Consider the following 20311-nt stretch of genomic DNA (forward strand, 5'->3'; position numbering starts at 1 on the left):
TTCAGAGATTCTGGACTTCCTGTGGTCGTTGCTTTTGTTTCCATTATCACAGAGGTATTTTGCAAATTTAATAGCTTAGGAACAATTGTGTGTAATCACTAGCAGCAGACAACAATATTTACTCTGGCAGGATCCCAACGTGAATCTGAGAGTCATTTAATTTCACTGGGGCCCGACGAATGATAAATGCACATTGTGGAAGTAAATCTCAGCACCAATCAATGCAGCAGCGAGCGGTATAGTTTAGTTTCGGTACTTGGAGATTAAAAAAAAGGGAAGAAAAAAAAACAAAGAAACAAAACAGAGCTGCGTGGGAGAGGACAGAAATAAAGGCGCGCTTATCCAGCACTCACAGCGCCAATGAAAGTCAATGTGGAAAGGTGCGTTTTTTAGGTGATTTGCCATGTTGACGTGTGACAGAGGAGATTTGTCCAATCCAAACCAGTGAAGCACAAAACAACACCAAAAAACTTTTCCGCCGTACAGTTCTTATAACTGGGAAATTATCTATGGAGGCCAAAGAGTTTTTGTAGTACCACCATATTAAGATAAGATAAGATAAGATAAGATAAGATAAGATAACTCTTTATTGCTGTGAAGGCTGTGAAGGCTGACATTTTACTTTGAAAGTCTATGGGGATTGACTTGCTTGTGTAGCAAGGCTCAAGTGGTCATTAAAAGAAACTGTCAGGTTTGGTAACTGCAGCTTTAACAGCTTTAACTTGGAGTAATTGTTTTCTGTACAGCTTTCAGTGTCTTGTGTCGTTGCGGAGGAATCATGGAGTGCTCTTTAAAAAAGTGTTGTTTCATTTCATTGGGGTTTGTGGGAAGTCTTAAATGGGCTCTTTTAAGGTCTGGCCACAGCATTTCAGTCAGTTTCAGGTCAGGACTCTGGCATGTTGCAACTTTGATTCGTCTTTAGCTATTCTGATGTAGATTTGCTGCTGTGTTTGTTCTGTTGCATGAACTATTTTCAGCCAAACTTTAGCCAACAGCTGGCCTAACATTTGTCTCAGAGGACCTCACGGTCAACTTGAAGACAGCAAGACGGCCAGGTCCTGTAGCTCCAAGACAATCCCAAATCATGACCCCCTCCATCACTGTCCTTCAGAGGTGGTATGAAGTGTTTGCGCTGTGCTGTGTTGTAACACTACATAACAAACAACTCCACTATTTGATTCATTCAGATGCAATTGAACAGCCGTGCTGCTGTTCTTAAAAGATAAGGGGGAACACTTCCAAACAAGCCATACTTGTTCAGTCATTTTCTAATCTACCAACTTAAACTTTAATATTTAACATTCTAACTGAGACCTGCAGAGTCACAGTCAAACCTTGGGGGGGATTTACATGGATGTACACTCCTGGGAAGATTGTGGCATTGTGTTAACACACATCTGAGTGCACCATACCAGCAAACTGAATGCTCCTTACAAAGGCTGCTTTTATAGAGGTACTTAGTTTTTTACTAACTACACCCGTGACTGCAAAGTCATGTGAAACCTTCTTTTTCACATGACCATACTTTTGCATCTGTTAACCGGTTCTACTGAGAGCCTAGTCCTTTTGTCTTTAGATTGCTAATCTAAAGCAGTTAAGATGGCTACCAACACTGTACAGGTGAAATGAAGGCCATTTCTCACTCAGACAGCTTGACAGAGAACCGCGGGTGATTGAATTCCCCCTGTACTGTAAATCAGGAGTATTGGAGTAATGGCAGTGATAAGTCCAGGAAGTCAATTAGGCTAAGCTAAATGTATCATTCTCACAGTAGACAGACCAAGAAAATTCAGTTATTTTATAGTTGAATTTTGATTATTAATAAAAGTGGTTGAAGTAATTTCTCAAGTTATTATGATAGTTTCTTTCAATAATGTCTAGGATCAAGGGAAATGAAGGTAAGTAAAATCTGCACAGTCTATTAAAGTGAGAATAAATAGATATGGTTTTGCTTCTGTAAATCTGTATAAGTAATATACGTGTAGAATTCTAAGGATATATCTGACCTTATTTTCTGAGCCTTTTCTGTCATGACAGCACTACTTAGTCATTTTCCCTTCAAAATTTCAAATGTCATGCTTTACAGTCAGTTTAGCAAAAGTGCGACAGTGTCAGTAAAAGATGCCCTGCGGTTGTGTTTCCACGGGGGCTTTTCTTATACCTGCATTTACATTCCCTTAGTAAGTAGATGGAATTGCTTCTCGGTTGCATCAGCAACAGAGACTTTGACTGCAGCAGCAACCCTGAACAGACACAGAGTATTAACTATGTCTTTCTAAAAAAAAAACAAAAAAACCCCACCCAAAATAAAACTTTAAAACTTTTAGTGCATGTTCACTTACACCACACACGGACAGAACATTTGCTCAAACTTACAATATGCTCTCTTTAAGACGACACACCATCTATAATCACCTTACATACACTTGTGTCACGGTCCACTTTGCTAGAGGACACTGCTTTAATTAGAAAGTCTGCAGGCTTTTCTCCCAGCTTCATGAAATATTTCCAGTCAGGACCCCTTGACACAAGTGACCACCACTGCAGAAGAAAAGTCGTTACAGTTACCACTTCCGTGCCTATGTGCACATGCACTACAGCACTGTATGAAGAGTGCGCAGGAAAAACCGGGGCCGAGCCGATGCTTTCAAAGGTGAAAATATAATTAGAAACTGCAGCGAATGCTTTTCTGCAGCTGTCAGCATAATCAGCATAGAGGGAAATCACAGCCCGCCTACTCATGATACTTGACTCTGAACATGACTAACCGGGACAATGAAACAGACGAGACTAAGGTTGGCTGGAGAAGACAAAGAGAAAATGGCTCACAGGGAACAATATGTTGATACGAGTTAAATCACACTGTGGTTCATAAAACTTGGCTGAGCAAAGGGCGGAGTGGGAATAGAGGCAGACGCTTTTCAGCAACTTGGAACAGCGAGGCTCAGATGGAGCAGCTCACTCACTGCTTTAACACCATTGTCTTTTATCAGCTCCTCACAGTAGCTGACGAGCCAGCCAGATCGACACGGTGAACAGTCATGTGTGTTGGAACTCGGAATAACTAGTGATGGAGGCATTTTGAAAGTCACTTCTGTTTGTTATGGAGAAGTGATTCTTAATGCAAAGTGCTGATGAAATAATGAGCAAGAATATTCTTAAGGCCTTCTTTTGTAATTGTTGAGCGTCGTTTTACTCCCATCACACCCAACCAGTCGCAGCATAAGGCTGCCCCTCTTCTGAAATTTTGTTCTACTGGACATTTCTTCCTGATAAAAAGGAGTTTTTCCCTCCTACTGTCGCCAAGTGCTTGCTCACAGGCGGTTGTTTGATTGTTGGGGTTTTCTCTGCATTATTGTATGGTCTCTACCTTACATTATAAAGCACCCTGAGGTGATGACGTAAAAAAGAAAAAAAACGACAGAAACTATGGAATTTTTCATGCAGTTATCTGGACTTCAACTCACTTATCTGAGAAATACATATGCTGAGTCGTGAAGGGACTATTTTTACTCTGATAATGAGTAATTGTTCACAGCAGGCTAATGTTTTACAAAGGGGCTATTAGGTAATTGTTACATAGATGCTTACCATCTTTGGGGTTAAGGAAAGAGACCTGTGGCAATCTGATGATGTCATCATGACCTTTCTCACACTGTGATTAAAGATAGCCTCATGTGAGTCACACTGACAGAAGCAGGCTCACAGAAGACAACACCCTGGGACCCCTCTCATTACATCTTCTGTTCTGCTAAAAATAAATCAGCTTGTTTGGTGTGGTTTGCCATCTAGCAATAATAGTGCATTGTGAAGGATTAACAGGATCGCTGACACCTATTGAAGTCCAACATGATCACCCTGGCTGTTAATTGTAATGTTAGAAAATGACTTTTCAGTGTTGCCTCAGCCAAGGCAGCTCACATTCTGGTAATTTTTAAGGGAACAGTGTTGTATTTTGTATAAATTCAATTTTAAATGTAAAATCAGAAAAGGGCAGCATGACAGATGTTTACTTTTATTATGCAACATTATGTAGGAGTGGGTCATGGATAATAGCCACTGATTTGGAAATAATTGGATATGAATAACTTGAGTTCATTGTTTATTATTATGACTGTAGATTTCTAATGAACTAGGCAGCTCATTCTCATTCTTTTTATGAAGATATAACACATTTTGGGGTCAACCGGAAAGAAAGGCAGAGAAACGTAAAGGTTAGGTCAGAGGTCAGATGTCAGATGTGGTCAGTATCCAGTATCATTTACTAAATGTTAGTAATACAAACTAAGTCAGCAGAATTTTAACCAAGTTTTAAAGATAAAATACATTTTATGAAAGTTTGACCTTATTTAACCTTGAAGAAAATGTCAGAGGTCCGAAGTAATGTGACATTTAAAATCCTGATGTATCATTCCCTGTATGTTGTCAAAACAAACATTAGCAGTAAACAGCTCTATATAACATTATTATCACTTTTTAAGTCTTTATACACTACCTTCTGCATGTTTACAATATACACCACACTTGCAAAAATCATAGTTTTAAGGATTTTTGTCAATTTTTGACCAATAAATAATTAAGTTGACCTTGCAGGCCTTGGTGGACGTAAGCCAAAATTTAAAGCATTATTAAACATGACCCCACTCTACACCCCTGCCGAGCTATCTTGTTTACAGACAGAAAGTTGAGATGCATGCACACGCTACCAAAAACATAACCTCCAAGGTGAAAGGTAATTAAACAGTTTGCATATTCACTTTTACATTGCTAAAGCCACGCCAATCTCTCTGCACATGTTTCTGAAATTCCTATGAGTTGATACCGATGCCACAATACTGAAGCAAAGATGTTCTTGCTCCCTCTAACAGAGCGTGCGGACGAAGACGGATGAGCTCTCTGGCTCCAGAGGCCACCTGGCTGCATCCATCCAAATAGATCAGAGTATCGCTCTTCTCTTCTTTCTGCCCTCTGACCAAGCATTACCTGTTGAAACATTGAGCTGTGAGGTGAAAGGTCACACTAATAGCCTCACTCCATCTTCCCTCTCCTGCTCGATTTCCTCCATCTCTGTCCCATCACGCACTCTCACACTTTCTTTTCCTCTATGTTCTCCCTCCTCCTTTTCCTCCTTCTGTGAAACTTTGGCCTATTGATGTGGATGGAGGAGAGGTCATTAGTTGATCCATGCTGTCACAGCTATCAGACCCATACACGGATAGCAGCGGGTAATCACCCTAAGTACATACCAGCAGAAGCCGAAAGCCTTTATGTACACCAAGGGACATCGGTGCCGTTTTTCAGCAGTGTTCCACAAGGGATTCCTTCATTAATGCTATTGATCAGCGCATTTAGTAGATTGGCTTTATGACAATCTCTTCCTTGTAGGGAAACATGGCATCAAGACGTCTGGTATATGAAGAGCAGCTACTAAAGTGTGAGACTTATAGAGACACGTGGAGATGATCAATGCTTCCCATGGACACAAGAACAGAACCTTTAACATCCAGTCAATTTCTTATATATTTAGAATCCTGGCTGAAGGTCCCTATAACCACATACTGGCAAATGTGTGTCTATTATACACGTATGCTTGGAAAACTAAGGTGATGACAGCTTAATGCTAAAACATCAATTTATGGAAGTCATTGCTACGGCAAAGACTGTCTTCAATACATCGTCTGACCACCACTCTGCGACGTATTACCACGAAGCAACTAAAAGGTTTTTCTTTTCTAGAGGTCAAGCCATCGATGGTGTTGAATGAAGAACAGCACTCACATCCAAGGCTTTTATTTAGCCTGCAGATGGCATTTCAGGGAACAGCATCAAAATCACATCAATATTTTTTCCACACAAACAGCAGCCAGAGTAGCTCAATATCCAGAAACAGTATGTTAAAGAAAAAAAAAGTACTTTCACTTGATTCATTGTAACGGGTTGGTTTATAACATTAGTTTGTACTTTATACACAAATTAGAGTTACTGTGTGGTACTTTTTATGATTAGAGTCTCCCTTTCCCACAATATCACACAAATTATACTTTAAATACAACACTGCTGATATGCACAAGTGTTTCTAAAAGTAAAACTTCCTTCACCCCCATAATTGTCGCCAATTACCACGCTCATGTTTTTTCATAACTTAAAGGTGATATGTCACGCAAAACTTTCTTTGGAAAAACATCTTGAAAGTGCATCTTGCAAATACTGCTGCCTTTTATTTATTTATTTATTTTATTTTTTACAGAATACATTAAAAAGATTGCTGCTAAACTTACGCTCACGCCACTTCAAAAGAATAAGCACAGCAAAGCAGAGAAAAGGGTCAAATTTCAGGGTAACACTATATACACACACTGATTTTAAAAAGAGCTCGCTATTCTTCTGACAGGTGAGCATAAAGAAAGGATGACTTTTTTATAGGATTTTTAATCACTAAAGGGTAAAATAAACTTCTACAAGTACCTTTTTTTGTTTGTTTTTTTAATTTGGGTCAATGTGCCTGCAGGATTTTACACCCTTGCCTGCATCGCACACATTACATCCTGCAAACACCTTCTTTCCTGTGTGACAACAGCAGGACTCTGCTCGCCTGGTTCCCACCTCCAGTCTAACTCCACTACCTGTCCCTCGCTGCTAGGCATGCACTCAGTTTGGGTCAAAAAGCCACATGCACAGAAAGCATTTGTGCACGAGCCTTAATTTTCACCCCAGCGTGTGGATCCCACACCCGGTGGCACTTTTCAATTAGACAGAACGGAAAGGCAAAAGCTGGGTGTGATGCTAACGACCTTTGTGGCAAAACCCTGACTGTCGCTGTCACAGTATGCACATGCAGGAGATTTTACTTGGCTCCATATTTCCTTCTTGCATATTTCCTCTTTCCTTCTTTCTTTCCTACTTTTTTGTGTAAATGAGACGGCTACTTTACTTGGTAGATCTCTATCCCTTTAGAGGGCAAAACACGTGCATGGATGGAAGGATAGCATGAAAAAAAAGCAAAAAGTAGAGTGAAGAACTCATCTACTTTGAGCATGGAGTCAAGCAGAGTGCTTTATGTTCACCACCTGCTGACTGCAGATACAGCTTTTTGGCCATGATGTGTTCATGCACGTGTGAAGCTAACGCTGACAGCATCACAGAGCTGCATGGCTTACTGAAACAATCCAAGAATGGGACTACCTGGAACTATTGATCAGCTGAATTGCACACCAAGCAGACAGTCCTGAATGACAGCCCAAAATACTACAGGCAAGATCACAGCAAAAGTGTCCACATGATCAATGTAATGGCACTATACTAGCTTAATAGCACCTGTCTCCTGTGTGAGCATGTCTCTGCTGTTGCCATGATTATGATTCCTATAATTTCATTCAATTGCACCAATTACCCCAGAGACTCAAGGCCTTTTCCTCGTGTTTCAGAAGAAAGGCAGCCTGTGAATATTGGGTGTAGACTAGAGAGCCAGGTTTCTGATCAATACTTAAGGTAAGGTGAGATAAGGCATCTGAGGAGCATTGCAGCTATTTGCTCTTTTTTTTTAACAGTACACAGAGCGCACGACAACAACAATCATGGCTTGGCAGAAATATGGAGTTTACATTTTCACTGAATTGACTTGCTGCCATCTGCAATAACTCGCAATCACAGTCAGATCTTAATTCTTGAGCAGCAAAACCATTCCATCCCATTTACCTCTGTGTCTCGATTCATTTATAGAGGCGCAGGCAGCGTAATGCAGTGGAGCATCAGAGGAGAGTGCTTGATTTGGTTAGAGAGTTCCTTTGTTTGTCTTTTAAGAGATGGAATGCCTCAGAGTTTTGTCTGTAATCACCGTTTGCTCCAAAGGGGAATGCACAGCTCACATCAGTGGGTAGAAGCAGCTGCAGAGGTTCTGCGCGAGCGTGTAGTTCTTTTTAGTTTGTAGGTAATGCACTAAGTGCGCCGCACCATATCCCAAACTCCACACCTCTGGCCTTCATGATTCAGAAATTTAGCAGGTTAGATGCACTCAAAATCAAGTTGTCAGTCAAGCCCTGGCGGCTGTATGCTTGCTGACCTTGCTGAGCCAATCTCGATATCTGCCCCCTAACCACAACTGTCACATCTCACGCACCAGGCAATATGTCTGAGCCCCATATGAAATAACAAGCAGAAGAAGATGGAGCAAAAACAGCTATTCTCTGTCTAACCCGCAGACATTTACCATCAACACCGATGAATGCACTTCACTGTGACAGCTTCACACGTGTTTTCACAACACTATGCGTTGCCTTCATTTAAATTAAAGTAGGTAGCTGTTGTCTGCATGGCAGATGAATTTACGTGTGTAAGATTATGTCAGGAATATTTATGCTATTTGCCTCCAAAGTAAATAACGACACTGCTGACATTAAATCATGTCCAAGGTCATGAAGGGCCGTGGATAACAGTAAGCCATCGGCACTTATTTATGGACAAATCAGAGAGGACAGTGAAGCATCACTTCTTTTTACAGAATTAAAATGACATGAAATCTCTACCCTGGCTTTTTGTATTCTTACAGATGCTCACCCATTATTATGGATTGTGATTAGAGTGTGACGTCAGTCTTATCCTGTTTTTTGCCATCCAGGATCTGACTACCTCACTACACTTCAGGCGTTAACCCCCCACGAAATCAGCATGTACAAGGGAGAAAACTAGACACGGTTTTGCACTGGGAACCATCAGCTGTGATGACTGTTAACAAGTTGATCTTCTAAGTCATCAGTACAGAGCAGTCATTTCTACATGCTTACATGAGCACTCAACACTATAGTTCACAGTTCTGACGTTAGTGTTTTGACAAAAGTGGTCACAGACTGACAGACGTTTAAACATGAACCACTGCACTCAGTTCCTCAGCGACAGAGTGAGCAATCAGGAACAGTTTCCAATTACGACGCCCACTCACAACTCTAAAATAATATTCATGGGGCTGTCGGGGCAAATGAAAAAAAAGAAGAAGATAAATGCATCATCTATCAACATGTCTTCAACATAACAACAAGTTTCAAAATCAAGAGGGAATTGGGATTTCCCAAGTGTAAAGACAGGAGACTTGTCCAAGAAGAAATGCTCAGAAAAAAAACAAACATTTTCAGCTTGCGTATGAAAGGATTTTGGCTGGACAGATATTTTCCACTTGTATTGTATTTTTTTATTATTATTAATATTAATAAAATAAATAATCTAAGAAGATGCATTATATGGACAAAAGCACATTACACCTACAGAAGCTGCTCTACCATGGAAACACATACCTCGAAGCTCCTAGCACACTTTTGTGCTGATGATAAGGCCAGAGGAGGTTTGTAACTGGCAACTTTTATGCACTATGAACTTGAGCACTCAGTGACCCCGCTCTCTAACATTACCAGGTCTGCAAATTTGTGGCAGTTACAGGGTGATTGGGGAATATCTGATTTTATAAAGCTGTAGCAATGGAACAGAAAACAGCTGAATTCAAAGAGGCGTGGCCTAATACTTTTGTCCATATGGTGTATGCTGTAGGTTTTAAGTATCCAATATGGTGCAACATACAATATGGGGTGTCGTTCAAGGACAATGTGTGACTGTGATTCATTATTATCAGGATGTCCAAAAAACTCGCTGAAAAGCCTTCAGTTAATCCAAAATGCTGCAGCAAGAGTCCTGAGAGGGACTAGAAAGAGAGAGCAGATTTCTCCTGTATTAGTTTCTCTTCATTGGCTTCCTGTTAAATTCAGAATTGAATTCAAAATCCTGCTCCTCACATACAAGGTCTTAAATAATCAGGCCCCATCTTATCTTAATGACCTTGTAGTACCATATCACCCTATTAGAGCACTTCGCTCTCGCTCTGTAGGCCTACTTGTTGTTCCTAGAGTATTTAAAAGTAGAATGGGAGGCAGAGCCTTCAGTTTTCAGGCCCCTCTTCTGTGGAAACAGCTTCCAGTTTGGATTCGGGAGACAGACACTATCTCTACTTTTAAGATTAGGCTTAAAACTTTCCTCTTTGCTAAAGCATATAGTTAGGGCTGGACCAGATGACCCTGAATCCTCCCTTAGTTATGCTGCAATAGACATAGGCTGCCGGGGATTCCCATGATGCATTGAGTTTTTCCTTTTCAGTCACCTTTCTCACTCACTATGTGTTAATAGACCTCTCTGCGTTCAATCACACTTGTTATTATCTCTGGCTCTCTTCCACAGCATGTCTTTTATCCTGTTTTCCTTATCTCACCCCATCCAGTCGTAGCAGATGGCCCCGCCCCTCCCTGAGTCTGGTTCTACCAGAGGTTTCTTCCTGTTAAAAGGGAGTTTTTCCTTCCCACTGTTACCAAAGTGCTTGCTCATAGGGGGTCATATGATTGTTGGGTTTTTTTCTGTATGTATTATTGTAGGCTCTACCTTACAATATAAAGCGCCTTGAGGCGACTGTTGTTGTGATTTGGCGCTGTATAAATAAAATTAAATTGATTTGAATTGAACTCTATGATGGAGTACCATATTTATTGTAGCACTTCTTCGGAGCTACATGTCTTTTCACAGCAGCTGTGTTGTGTTGCAAAAATAAATAGGAATAAATGTTACTGCGCAGTAGACTTGAATAACAGAATTTTGTCAGTTTAAAAGATGAAGACATGTCAGAGAAAGTAGACATGGGTTAACGAGGACGTGACTCAGAGGCAGCCCGAAGACACAGAAGAAAAGGAAATGGCATATTCTTGCAGCGAGACAAGCCGAGTCAAAGATCTGAGACTCAGCTGAGCTTTAGCTGTGATAACTTACTGCTTTAGCACCTACTCCGCCCCCACCTCGAAAACTTTTCCACTTGGCTCATTTGACTCCCACTCTTCAGAATGAGATGAGAGCTACACACCCTTGAGGTTTCAATCGCCCAAAAAAAAAAAAAAAACATTTCCATCAGTGCCCCCACAGTTTTGCTTCTCATGATCAGAGCAGTGTTCTGAAAAACCTGCACTGGAAAAGCCAGTGGAATAAATAAGTCAAAGTAAGAGAAAAACCCAACCAATTTGAAAACATCTGATTGGGGCTGGAGGAGAAAAGCATGATGAAAGAGTGGAAAAAAAGAAAGAAGAGGAGACAGAGGGAGCGAGAGTGTCAGGGGCAAGCCCTATTGATCTGAAAGCTTAATTAACCATCAGATGCTTCTGACACAGTCTCTGATCTTCTATGATCAGTGGCAGTGTGGCACCACTCTTGGGGTGGGGATGGTGGGGAGGTTATAGAAAAGAAACAGGAGAATGACTGAGAGAAGGGCAGAAAGGAAGAAAGAGTAGATCAGTGATAGATTACAAATTCACTTTGCAGAGTGTACAGAAGGATGACGGGGTGATAGGTGACAAAGGAGAAAGACTAAAGACAAAGAGATCATGAGGAGACAGTTGATTGGGCAAGGAGGAGACAAAAGGGCAAGAAGCATAATATGGATAAAGAAGATAATGTGAGGGAAAAGCGAGTTAAGGAAGGTGAGAGTGAAAAAGAGGTGTAAAAAGGAATGAAGGATGAAAAATGCTGTAGATACATTTGCCTAAACTTCATCATTTCCCAGAATAACGCCCTCCCCACACTGATGCAGTCACCTTCAGCTTCTGCACGCACGCATATGAGAAAGGTCTGCTGATACTGAGATGACAGCAGTGATTACTTGAGGATTGAATTGCCAATTCGAATACATATGAAGAGCCGAGATCTCAGCCTGGTGATGTCATCTGGGCAGAATGGAAATTGACCCAAGTGAAACCAGTCAGGAGCTAAGTGAAGGTGGGGAGGATTGAGTCTGACATTAATCCCTGGGAGGTTTAAAGAGTGAAACAGCACACCTTGGAATGTGATGTGGGGGGTGAGGGTGTGAAGGCGATGCATTTCAGAGGTGCTTTGGCTAATGTTAAAATTGATCTGGGCATGTCAGAAAATACATTCAGTGTACATGAGGTTAACAACTCAACCTGAGTTCCCATCAGGGTAAATCAGGAGAGCTTGGCCAAAAAATAAATCCAATTTGTGGAGTAATTTCTATCTAGCAGAAGGTGAAAGAGACATAAAGGTGAAGAAAGGGAAAATGAAATAAACGTGTTGACATGTTACACTCACCAATGCGTCCGATCGTATTAGCTCGTGGAGTGGAGACGCTGTCTGGGCCCTCTGTGGTTTCATAGAGAGAGTTGGAGATCCGTCGTTCATGGCTCTCCAGAATAGAGTTAAGAGGATGCTCCAAAAATGAAGGGCTGCCAGGGACTTCCTACATGGACCGGGGAGAAAAGACTTGCTTACAACTCATCAGACAGACAAACAATCACACTGCCTAATCTAAACTATATAGTAACGTGCAGATTTAGGTTTCAAATACATTCCAAATCTGTGACTTTTTTGGATCATGTATTGTATTTACAGTATTCGTAAACTGAAAAAGGAAACTGAGTCAAATTAGTATTTTTTTTTTGTTGTTGTTGCTTTTTCTCATCAAATACAGGACAACATGCTAACAAGTGTGAACAATCAAATGCTGCAATGCTAAGATGTGATAAACAAGGAGCTACCAATCACCATCTTAGTTTTAACCAGTTTTGGGTGTAACACATTCAAAGTAACACTTAACTGTAATGTAACATGTTACTGTACTAAACTGACCCATATGGAAAAGAAATAGTAAAGACATATATGATTTACTCATGAAAGTGGCCACTTTCTCATTACTTTCATATATTGTTTTAGTAAGTATACAAAACATACAAGTTTCATTATATAATTTTTCAAGGGATCTTATATGTGTTTTCACTCTTGTATGCTTTTCATACAAGTTTCATACAAGACAGATAAAAACTTTATAAGATTTATATATATCTTTTCCATATGGGGAGTAATTATCATCATAGTAGTTACAATTATGTCATTACTTGAGTTACAAAGGTTCTTCGGTTATCTGTACACCACTAATAGAAAGAAAAAAAAAATCCTCCTGCGCACTTATGCTACAATCAGCTAACACAACTTCAGCACTTTGCAATCATCTGCACAGACAGCATGCTAACGCTAAGCTAGCCCAGAATCCAGAATTTTGTGTTTGCATGTGGAACTATAGCATATGGTTTATGTTACATGACAACATGTTTCAAGTCGTTTTACAGAGTAACACCAAAGTACAAGTAACAAGTGATTTAACAAAGTACTTTTTCCATCAAGTAAATAAATACTCTACTGAATAACTTTTAAGAAAAGCAACATTGGTTTTAGCATATCAGTGTTCGCTAACTAGCTAACTAGGATTAGCAGGAAACACAAAGTGCTATGTAGCTATGTAATACTTCTGCAGGTATTTTGTCATTAGCAAACTCTGATAAGCACTAAAATTTTTTACTTGATATTAATGCTAAGATCTCCGCTCACATTTATCATAGAAAGATATTTCATTACATAAAAACAGTCAGAAAGGAACAACTTGTGCTTTAAACAATACATTTCAATAAAGCTGTAGGTCATTTTTTTTAACTATAGAAGAATGTAAAGTGTAAGTATTATTCCTTCTATTTCAGTTTGTGAATATAGGATTACAAGGTGATACACACATTGTGTTCACATAAAAATGGGTCAGTAGAATGGATCCCAGTGCTGTGCCACCAATACACCAAAAACATAGAACCGGTGCTTCAGTATCAATCTCAGGTTACATCTCGGTATTTTCTGCTTCAGCAGTGTGAAATGGGTCGTGCAGTAGTCAGAGCTGGATAAAGCTCAATGGATTTCCCATAGACCAATAGATAGCTCTCTCTAACAATGAGCCCTAGTAAATGGACCAGTGACATTTGCCACATGGTCAATGTGCTGCACTGGTGGTTATTGAGCCCACTCACAGTCAGTGTATGTCAGTCTTGACAGCTGAACATGGTTAGTGGCTCGTCTGGGACCAGTGTACACAGATATTATTGAGTATTCAAGAGCCAACAGCCTGTCAAACGTGGTATTTTGGATAGAAACAACCAAACCAAGAGTTTGGGAGTAGATAGGGAAAAATAAAAAGCAGATAGAAGAAAATAAAACCTGGGTATTAACCTAATTTCTCACAGTTCTTTATCGCAGCTTGTGGGCAGCCAGGGGAATCCACTGGAAAAGAACTCTCTGTACAGGACCTATTACAGATAGCTCCCTTGCAGCTAGACCAGGCATGGGCAAACTACGGCCCGGGGGCCACATGCGGCCCGTTAAACATTTTGATCCGGCCCGCCAAACTTGAAAAAAAATTAATAAATTAACCTTGTTAATGTTTTATTTCCCCTGCAATTCTGATGTTTCCTCACTAGATGGCGCACTCTAGATATATTGCCTTTTTTGAGGTGAAGCGTAGGCCTATTACTCCACGTTTGCACTTTACCCTGTGACCCACCGCCCCTCTATGAAGATGAGCGGACCCAAGAAAATGAAAGTGGACAGAGAATGTCGAGTGTTCAAAAAGGAGTGGACAGCTAAATATTTTTTCACTGAATATCGATCATCTGCTGTTTGCTTGATATGCCAAGAAACTGTGGCGGTTTTTAAAGAGTATAATATTAGCCATCACTTTGCCACAAAGCACGCTAATTATGCTAGCAAGCTCTCAACAAAAGAACGGGAAGCTGCTGCTGAGAAGTTGGCAGCTAATTTGAAGGCTCAGCAAAGTTTTTTTCACCGTCAAACTGCCATTCAAGAGTCAAGTACCAAGGCCAGTTTTATGCTTTCATTCAAAATAGCAAAGGCCAGCAAACCACTGTCAGAGGGCGAGTTTTTAAAAGAATGTATGGTAGAGACAGGAGGTATTTTGTGCCCGGAGACCAAAGACAAATTTGAGAAAATCAGTTTATCACGGTGGACAGTGACTTGCCAAACTAATAGATGAAGATATCACCAGCATATTAAACAAAAAGTCATTGACTTTTTATTCTTTAGCACTGGATGAAAGCAACGATGTCAAAGACACTACTCAGCTCCTTATTTTTATCCGAGGAATCAACGAAACCTTTGAAATAACGGAGGAGTTTTTGACAATGGAGTCTCTGAAAGGACAAACACGGGGAGAGGACTTGTTTGAACGGGTGTCTGCAGCCATCGAAAATATGAAGCTTCCCTGGAGTAAGCTTGTTAACGTCACCACAGATGGATCTCCAAATTTAACGGGAAAAAACGTTGGCCTGCTGAGGAGAATCCAGAATAAAGTGAAAGATGAAAACCCTGACCAGGATGTCATTTTCCTCCACTGCATCCTCCACCAGGAATCTCTATGTAAATCGGTGTTACAGCTGAATCATGTTGTGAATCCTGTGGTGAAACTTGTCAACTTCATACGCGCAGGGGGACTTCAGCACCGTCAGTTCATTGCGTTCCTGGAGGAAACTGATGCGGATCACCAGGACCTGCTTTATCACTCCCGTGTCCGCTGGTTGAGTTTGGGCAAAGTGTTTCAACGAATGTGGGAGCTCAAAGAGGAGATTGGCGTGGTTTTTGGAGCAGCAGGGGAAGACTGAGGAATTTCCTGAGCTGAGCAACAAGAGCTGGATGTGTGACTTTGCGTTTGCTACGGACGTATTTTCACACTTGAATGAGCTCAACGTGAAACTGCAGGGGAAGGAGCAGTTTGTGCATGACATGCACACAAACGTGAAAGCCTTCAAATCCAAGCTGGCTTTATTCTCCAGGCAGATTTTGAACAAGTCATTCACTCATTTTCCTACACTACCCATGCTGAAAGAGGCCGGAGCAAAAGTAAAGAAATACAGTGAGTCACTGGATGCACTGCACGGAGAATTCTGCCGTCGGTTTTTGGATTTCGATAAAATTGACAAGTCACTGGCCTTTCCTCTGTTACAAGACCCCGAAACAGCTCCAGAGGAGCTTCAGCTCGAACTCATCGACCCTGCCTTAAAAGAGAAGTTCAGCTCTCTGAAACTAAATGACTTCTATGCTTCACTCAATGATGCCGCGTTTCCAAATCTAAGGCGAAAAGCGCAGATGATGTTGGCTTTACATTCAGCGTCATGAACATCAACAAAGCCAGCCACAGATCCAAGTTAACAGACCTACACCTCAGATCCATCCTGAGAATCGCCACAACAAAACTAACTCCAGACTTTGATGCGCTGGCTAAAAAAGGAGACCAACAACACTGCTCCCATTAAAATGTGTGTGTCTCCGTGATACGCACGTTGTTAAAATGAACAGTGAGCGCAGATCAAATATAACGCTTCACAGACTGACTTGCTGCAACTGTTTTGTTCTTGCACTGGTCGTTGTTGACTTTTGGCACCGGGTAAACAAATTGAATAAAAGGAACAGGACAAGTACATCTGCATCTCCTACCGTTTTTGGGGAAAAAAAAAAAAAGAGTCAGGAGGAGAGTGATGTGATATCCTGAAGGATAACAGAACTTTCAGTGCTTTAAAATAAAATGTTCATTTATTTGATTTTCAGTCTTTAAAGACTCATTTCGAAGTCAGAGATTTTATTGTAATGCTTTTCTTCATTTTCATTGGAAATTAAAGCACATGTTTTCTCCATATCCCAAGATGTGTATTTTTCCCCCAATGAGGTGATGTTTTCAAAGCATGCCATCTATCTGCTCCGGTTCCGGCCCCTTTGTCAAATGTTAGAACTCAATGTGGCCCACGAATCAAAAGGTTTGCCCACCCCTGAGCTAGACAGTCCAGCGTGGCTCAACTCTATACTCTAAAGCACGCTTTAAACCAAGAGGCCCCAGCTAATATTGATATCTCACAACACTCTGCTGGCTCCCGGCCAAGAAAAAGGGGAGTAAAAATGTAACAACAAGAGCAGCAGGGAGACAGAGGAGCAGGATGGAGACGAGGGGGAGAGAAAAGAAGAGGATGTGCTGCTGAGGCTTTTGTGAACAAATGACAGGTTTTACAAAAAAAAAAAAAAGGGAGAATTATTGGGTGTGGGAGCTGCGGCCCTGGTGAATTGTGGGTGCAGTAAAAATCACATCCTTGCGGGAGCTGTGCGTCCTGGGAGATGCATACCGGGGTAGAAGGACTTATCGGCTGTTTAATATAAATGAGAGGTTTAATGAGGTTGAAAGCACAAGACTTTATCGGGACAGCGTGTTGATAAGAGAAGATGTCGGAGTGAAGCGTGCACGAGTGCGCGTGAAACAGGGGTGGGGGGGCTGGGTCAACGCAATTACAATCAGAGCCGCGGCCACTGCCAGCCTTTTAATAAAAAGCACGTCCCTAGATGATTCAGACTCAATAAGGTTCAAATTGTTGAAATGAAGATTTATTTAACTCGCTTTTCTCTCCTTTATTCAGCCTGCACTCTGCACTTTTTAATCTGTCTCAGATCAGCCAGAGACTTGTCATGAGCTTGACAGAATTAAGATGGAAGGTTTTGGGTAAGAGGTAGGTGGAAATATGTGGAAAGATTGGAACAGAGAGAGCAGCTAAGGACCAAAGTGATATGAAAACTATGTACAGAAGGCACTGAGTGGAATAGATCTCAGAAGGAATACCAAGTCCCCTCTATCTCTAAGAGTCGGACAGGTTTATGTGAAATGTATTTACTGGCTTCTATGGCAAACAGACATTGGAATAAACATAACACAAAGTCAAAATTGCAGCAATTTAATCTTTGTGTATTCAGTATTAATTAAATCCGCTTCTGTGCATGCTAATGCTTTAGCCCCGGCTGCCTCTGCTAACACACTTGTGAATATTTAGCGGTGCAGGTTTCTACGAAAACCTGTGACACGTTCATGCACAGTTTGCCACCAACTAATATTCAGTTGTCAAGATATCCTGTTGTGATGGGCAATTCTGGAAACATTCTGATAATGAAATGGAGAAAGAAAACTGCTTTGTGATATAACAGCAAGCCGATTTATTCTAACATCAATTGGGCAACTTGGCGAAGACGCAGATTTCTTTATTTTAATTTTTGGGGGGGTTTGTTTTTTCTAAAGGTGTGCTTGCTCCTTTAAGTCTTTCAGTGATGTTTAGCCCTTTCTTACCACCGGGTCTCATCATATTATCACGTTTTTAATGTGTTTTAATCTAGTCATTTTCAGAGTGGATTATCGTGTTGACAGAGGGAGAGGGCAGAGCTCTGCGACTTACACTGAGATCGGGAGCTGCTCCCCTCCCGCTGGACTCGCTAAACATGCATGTGCGTTTGTGTGTTCAAGGCAATGCTTTAATGTGCAGTGCACTTGCATATCTGCGTGTGTGTGTGTGTCTGTGTGTTCTAAATACATCTGTGGGAAGTGCAGACTTGTGCACAAATGTTGTTTTTTTTGCCTGCACATCAGCATCTCCCTGACCTTGAGTACTCAGTAAGGGAGAAGAAGCAGTGTGTTGACAGGCATGGTCTTAAGCTGTCAACCAAGGCTAATAATGTCTAGTCCATGGCCATTTCCTGGCCTTCTATCCTGGTCTCAGCCTGTTGCCGGGGCCCTAATCCAGTCAACCTCCACCATAATGCTGTAATTACAATTCTTAAGCTGCTGCATCCTGCCCCCGGCACAACTCACCTCTCTGCTGGCTAGATATACCCCACTTTCATTAGCTTCTCACATCCACCTAGAGCCTTAACCTAATGCCTGTGCCTCCCAAAGTGGACTCGCAAGTCTTTTAGGACTTCTTAGCAAAACTTCAATTTCACCAAAGTATGACACAGATAGAAAACCAGCACAGCAGTGAGGTATGTGAGAATAACAGCTGCTCAGGTTTAACTGTTAAGCCACTGCTCTGTCTCCAACTGCAACATAATAAAGGTCTTGTCTTGTTGCCTAGCGAACCATCTATCTACAGGCTGCACTCAAATACTGTGAGACTTTAAAGCTCTTTCCTCTCACACTGGATGCAGCAAGAATACAGGAGAATACATGTCGTGGTTTTCTGTTACATATATTTCAAGCATGTATGGAAGTTGTGCAGTGCCTGCGAGTGCTGTCCACTTTTAATGCTGTATGAAAGCAGTTACAGCAAAAGTTTCATAGTAAAACAAAGTAGTTTTGTACTTGAAAAACAAATAGGCCCTTTTCACATTAGCTGTTTTGTCATGCAGTCATTGGAGGGTAAACACAGGTGTAATTATTAACATTAATTAGATCGGCAGAGGCCAAGGCCCTGGTGCTGTGATGGCTCACTGGAATGGTTAGGAAACAATAAATAAAACAGCGTTAATTAACTGGATTGTTTACATTAATGTTTACCGTGTTAGGACGTGTCAGAATGGTCCTTCAGTGAACCAGCAAATTAGCAATAAAATAAATAAAATTGTGTCATAATAAGCTGTCAGTGTTTCTGGTGATGAAAATATAAATTGCAGGTTGGTACATGGAGGTTTTTAGCATTGTGTTTATACTACTTAAAGTACAGGCAACAAGTGTTCAGAGACTTAAATTTAACAATTAGCCTGAACACAATTTTTCTGATTGAAAGGTGTCAGAATACACAATGCATTGCAATTTGTTCCGTATGGGTGCCCATGCTGGGCCCTGTCGACCGCTGAAAGTGCCAACAAAGGTCACAAGATCTGGATCATGGAACAATAGAGCAATCGTGCTTTCTTTTATATCACGTGCAAACTCAGGTGTGTGTGATGCTTACTTGGAAAGCCAGTGGAGGCAATGTGATGTTCTGTGATGTTTTGGGCAATATTCTTCTGGGAAACCTTAGGTCCTACTATTTATTTGGATGTTACTTTGACACGTACCACTTACCTATGCAGACTGTGTACACCTTTTCATGCAAACAATATTCCCTAACGGCTGTGGCCTCTTTCAGCAGGATATTGTACGTTGTCACAAAACAAAAAGCATTTGACAACGAGTTTAAGGTGTTGACCTGGCCTATAAATTCACCAATTCTCCATGACAAACTAGTCTACGGAGGGCCCACCCCACAACTTAAATCATCTGCTGCTAACATCTTGGTGAAGAAACCAGTCCATGCCTCGATGGGCCAGGGCTGTTTCGACAGCAAAAGGGGAATATTAGGCAGGTGCTGTCAACTCATCTGTCACAAGAAAAAGTTAGGGTTAGATGAAACTAAAGATATCTAGCTCACTAGCACTCCAACAGAAATGACAAAACATTCGTTGTTTTTTAAAATGATCAAAGCTTTTACATACTGTATTTACACTTAACATTCTCCTCACACACATTAATAACTTTTTTGTAGCTCTACGCTGAAAACCACATGATTACTCATACCAAGCAAATAGGCTTCCATTGACTTTTCTTTTATTCAACAGGATTTATAATTGCGGGTCACAACCGGTCTGCACATTTGTCAAGTTCAAT

The 20311-nt window shown here is 41.0% G+C and overlaps 1 protein-coding gene and 1 pseudogene across 2 annotated transcripts in view; one reads left to right on the forward strand and one right to left on the reverse strand.

The window, feature by feature from the left end:
* Positions 1-20311, reverse strand: part of LOC146661639 (partitioning defective 3 homolog) — a 357664-nt gene that overhangs the window by 136441 nt on the left and 200912 nt on the right. For both annotated transcript variants that reach the window (XM_085418158.1, XM_085418157.1), the window contains exon 15: positions 12121-12268. In XM_085418158.1, coding sequence (XP_085274284.1) covers positions 12121-12268 — 148 coding nt within the window. The remainder of the gene's footprint in view (positions 1-12120; positions 12269-20311) is intronic.
* LOC146661641 (general transcription factor II-I repeat domain-containing protein 2A-like) lies at positions 15045-16035 on the forward strand (annotated as a pseudogene).

The sequence above is a fragment of the Rhamphochromis longiceps genome, linkage group LG9 (assembly GCF_057381845.1).
Source record: "Rhamphochromis longiceps isolate RC_006_pf linkage group LG9, R_longiceps_female_GT1.1, whole genome shotgun sequence".
NCBI classification, from domain to species: Eukaryota; Metazoa; Chordata; class Actinopteri; order Cichliformes; family Cichlidae; genus Rhamphochromis; species Rhamphochromis longiceps.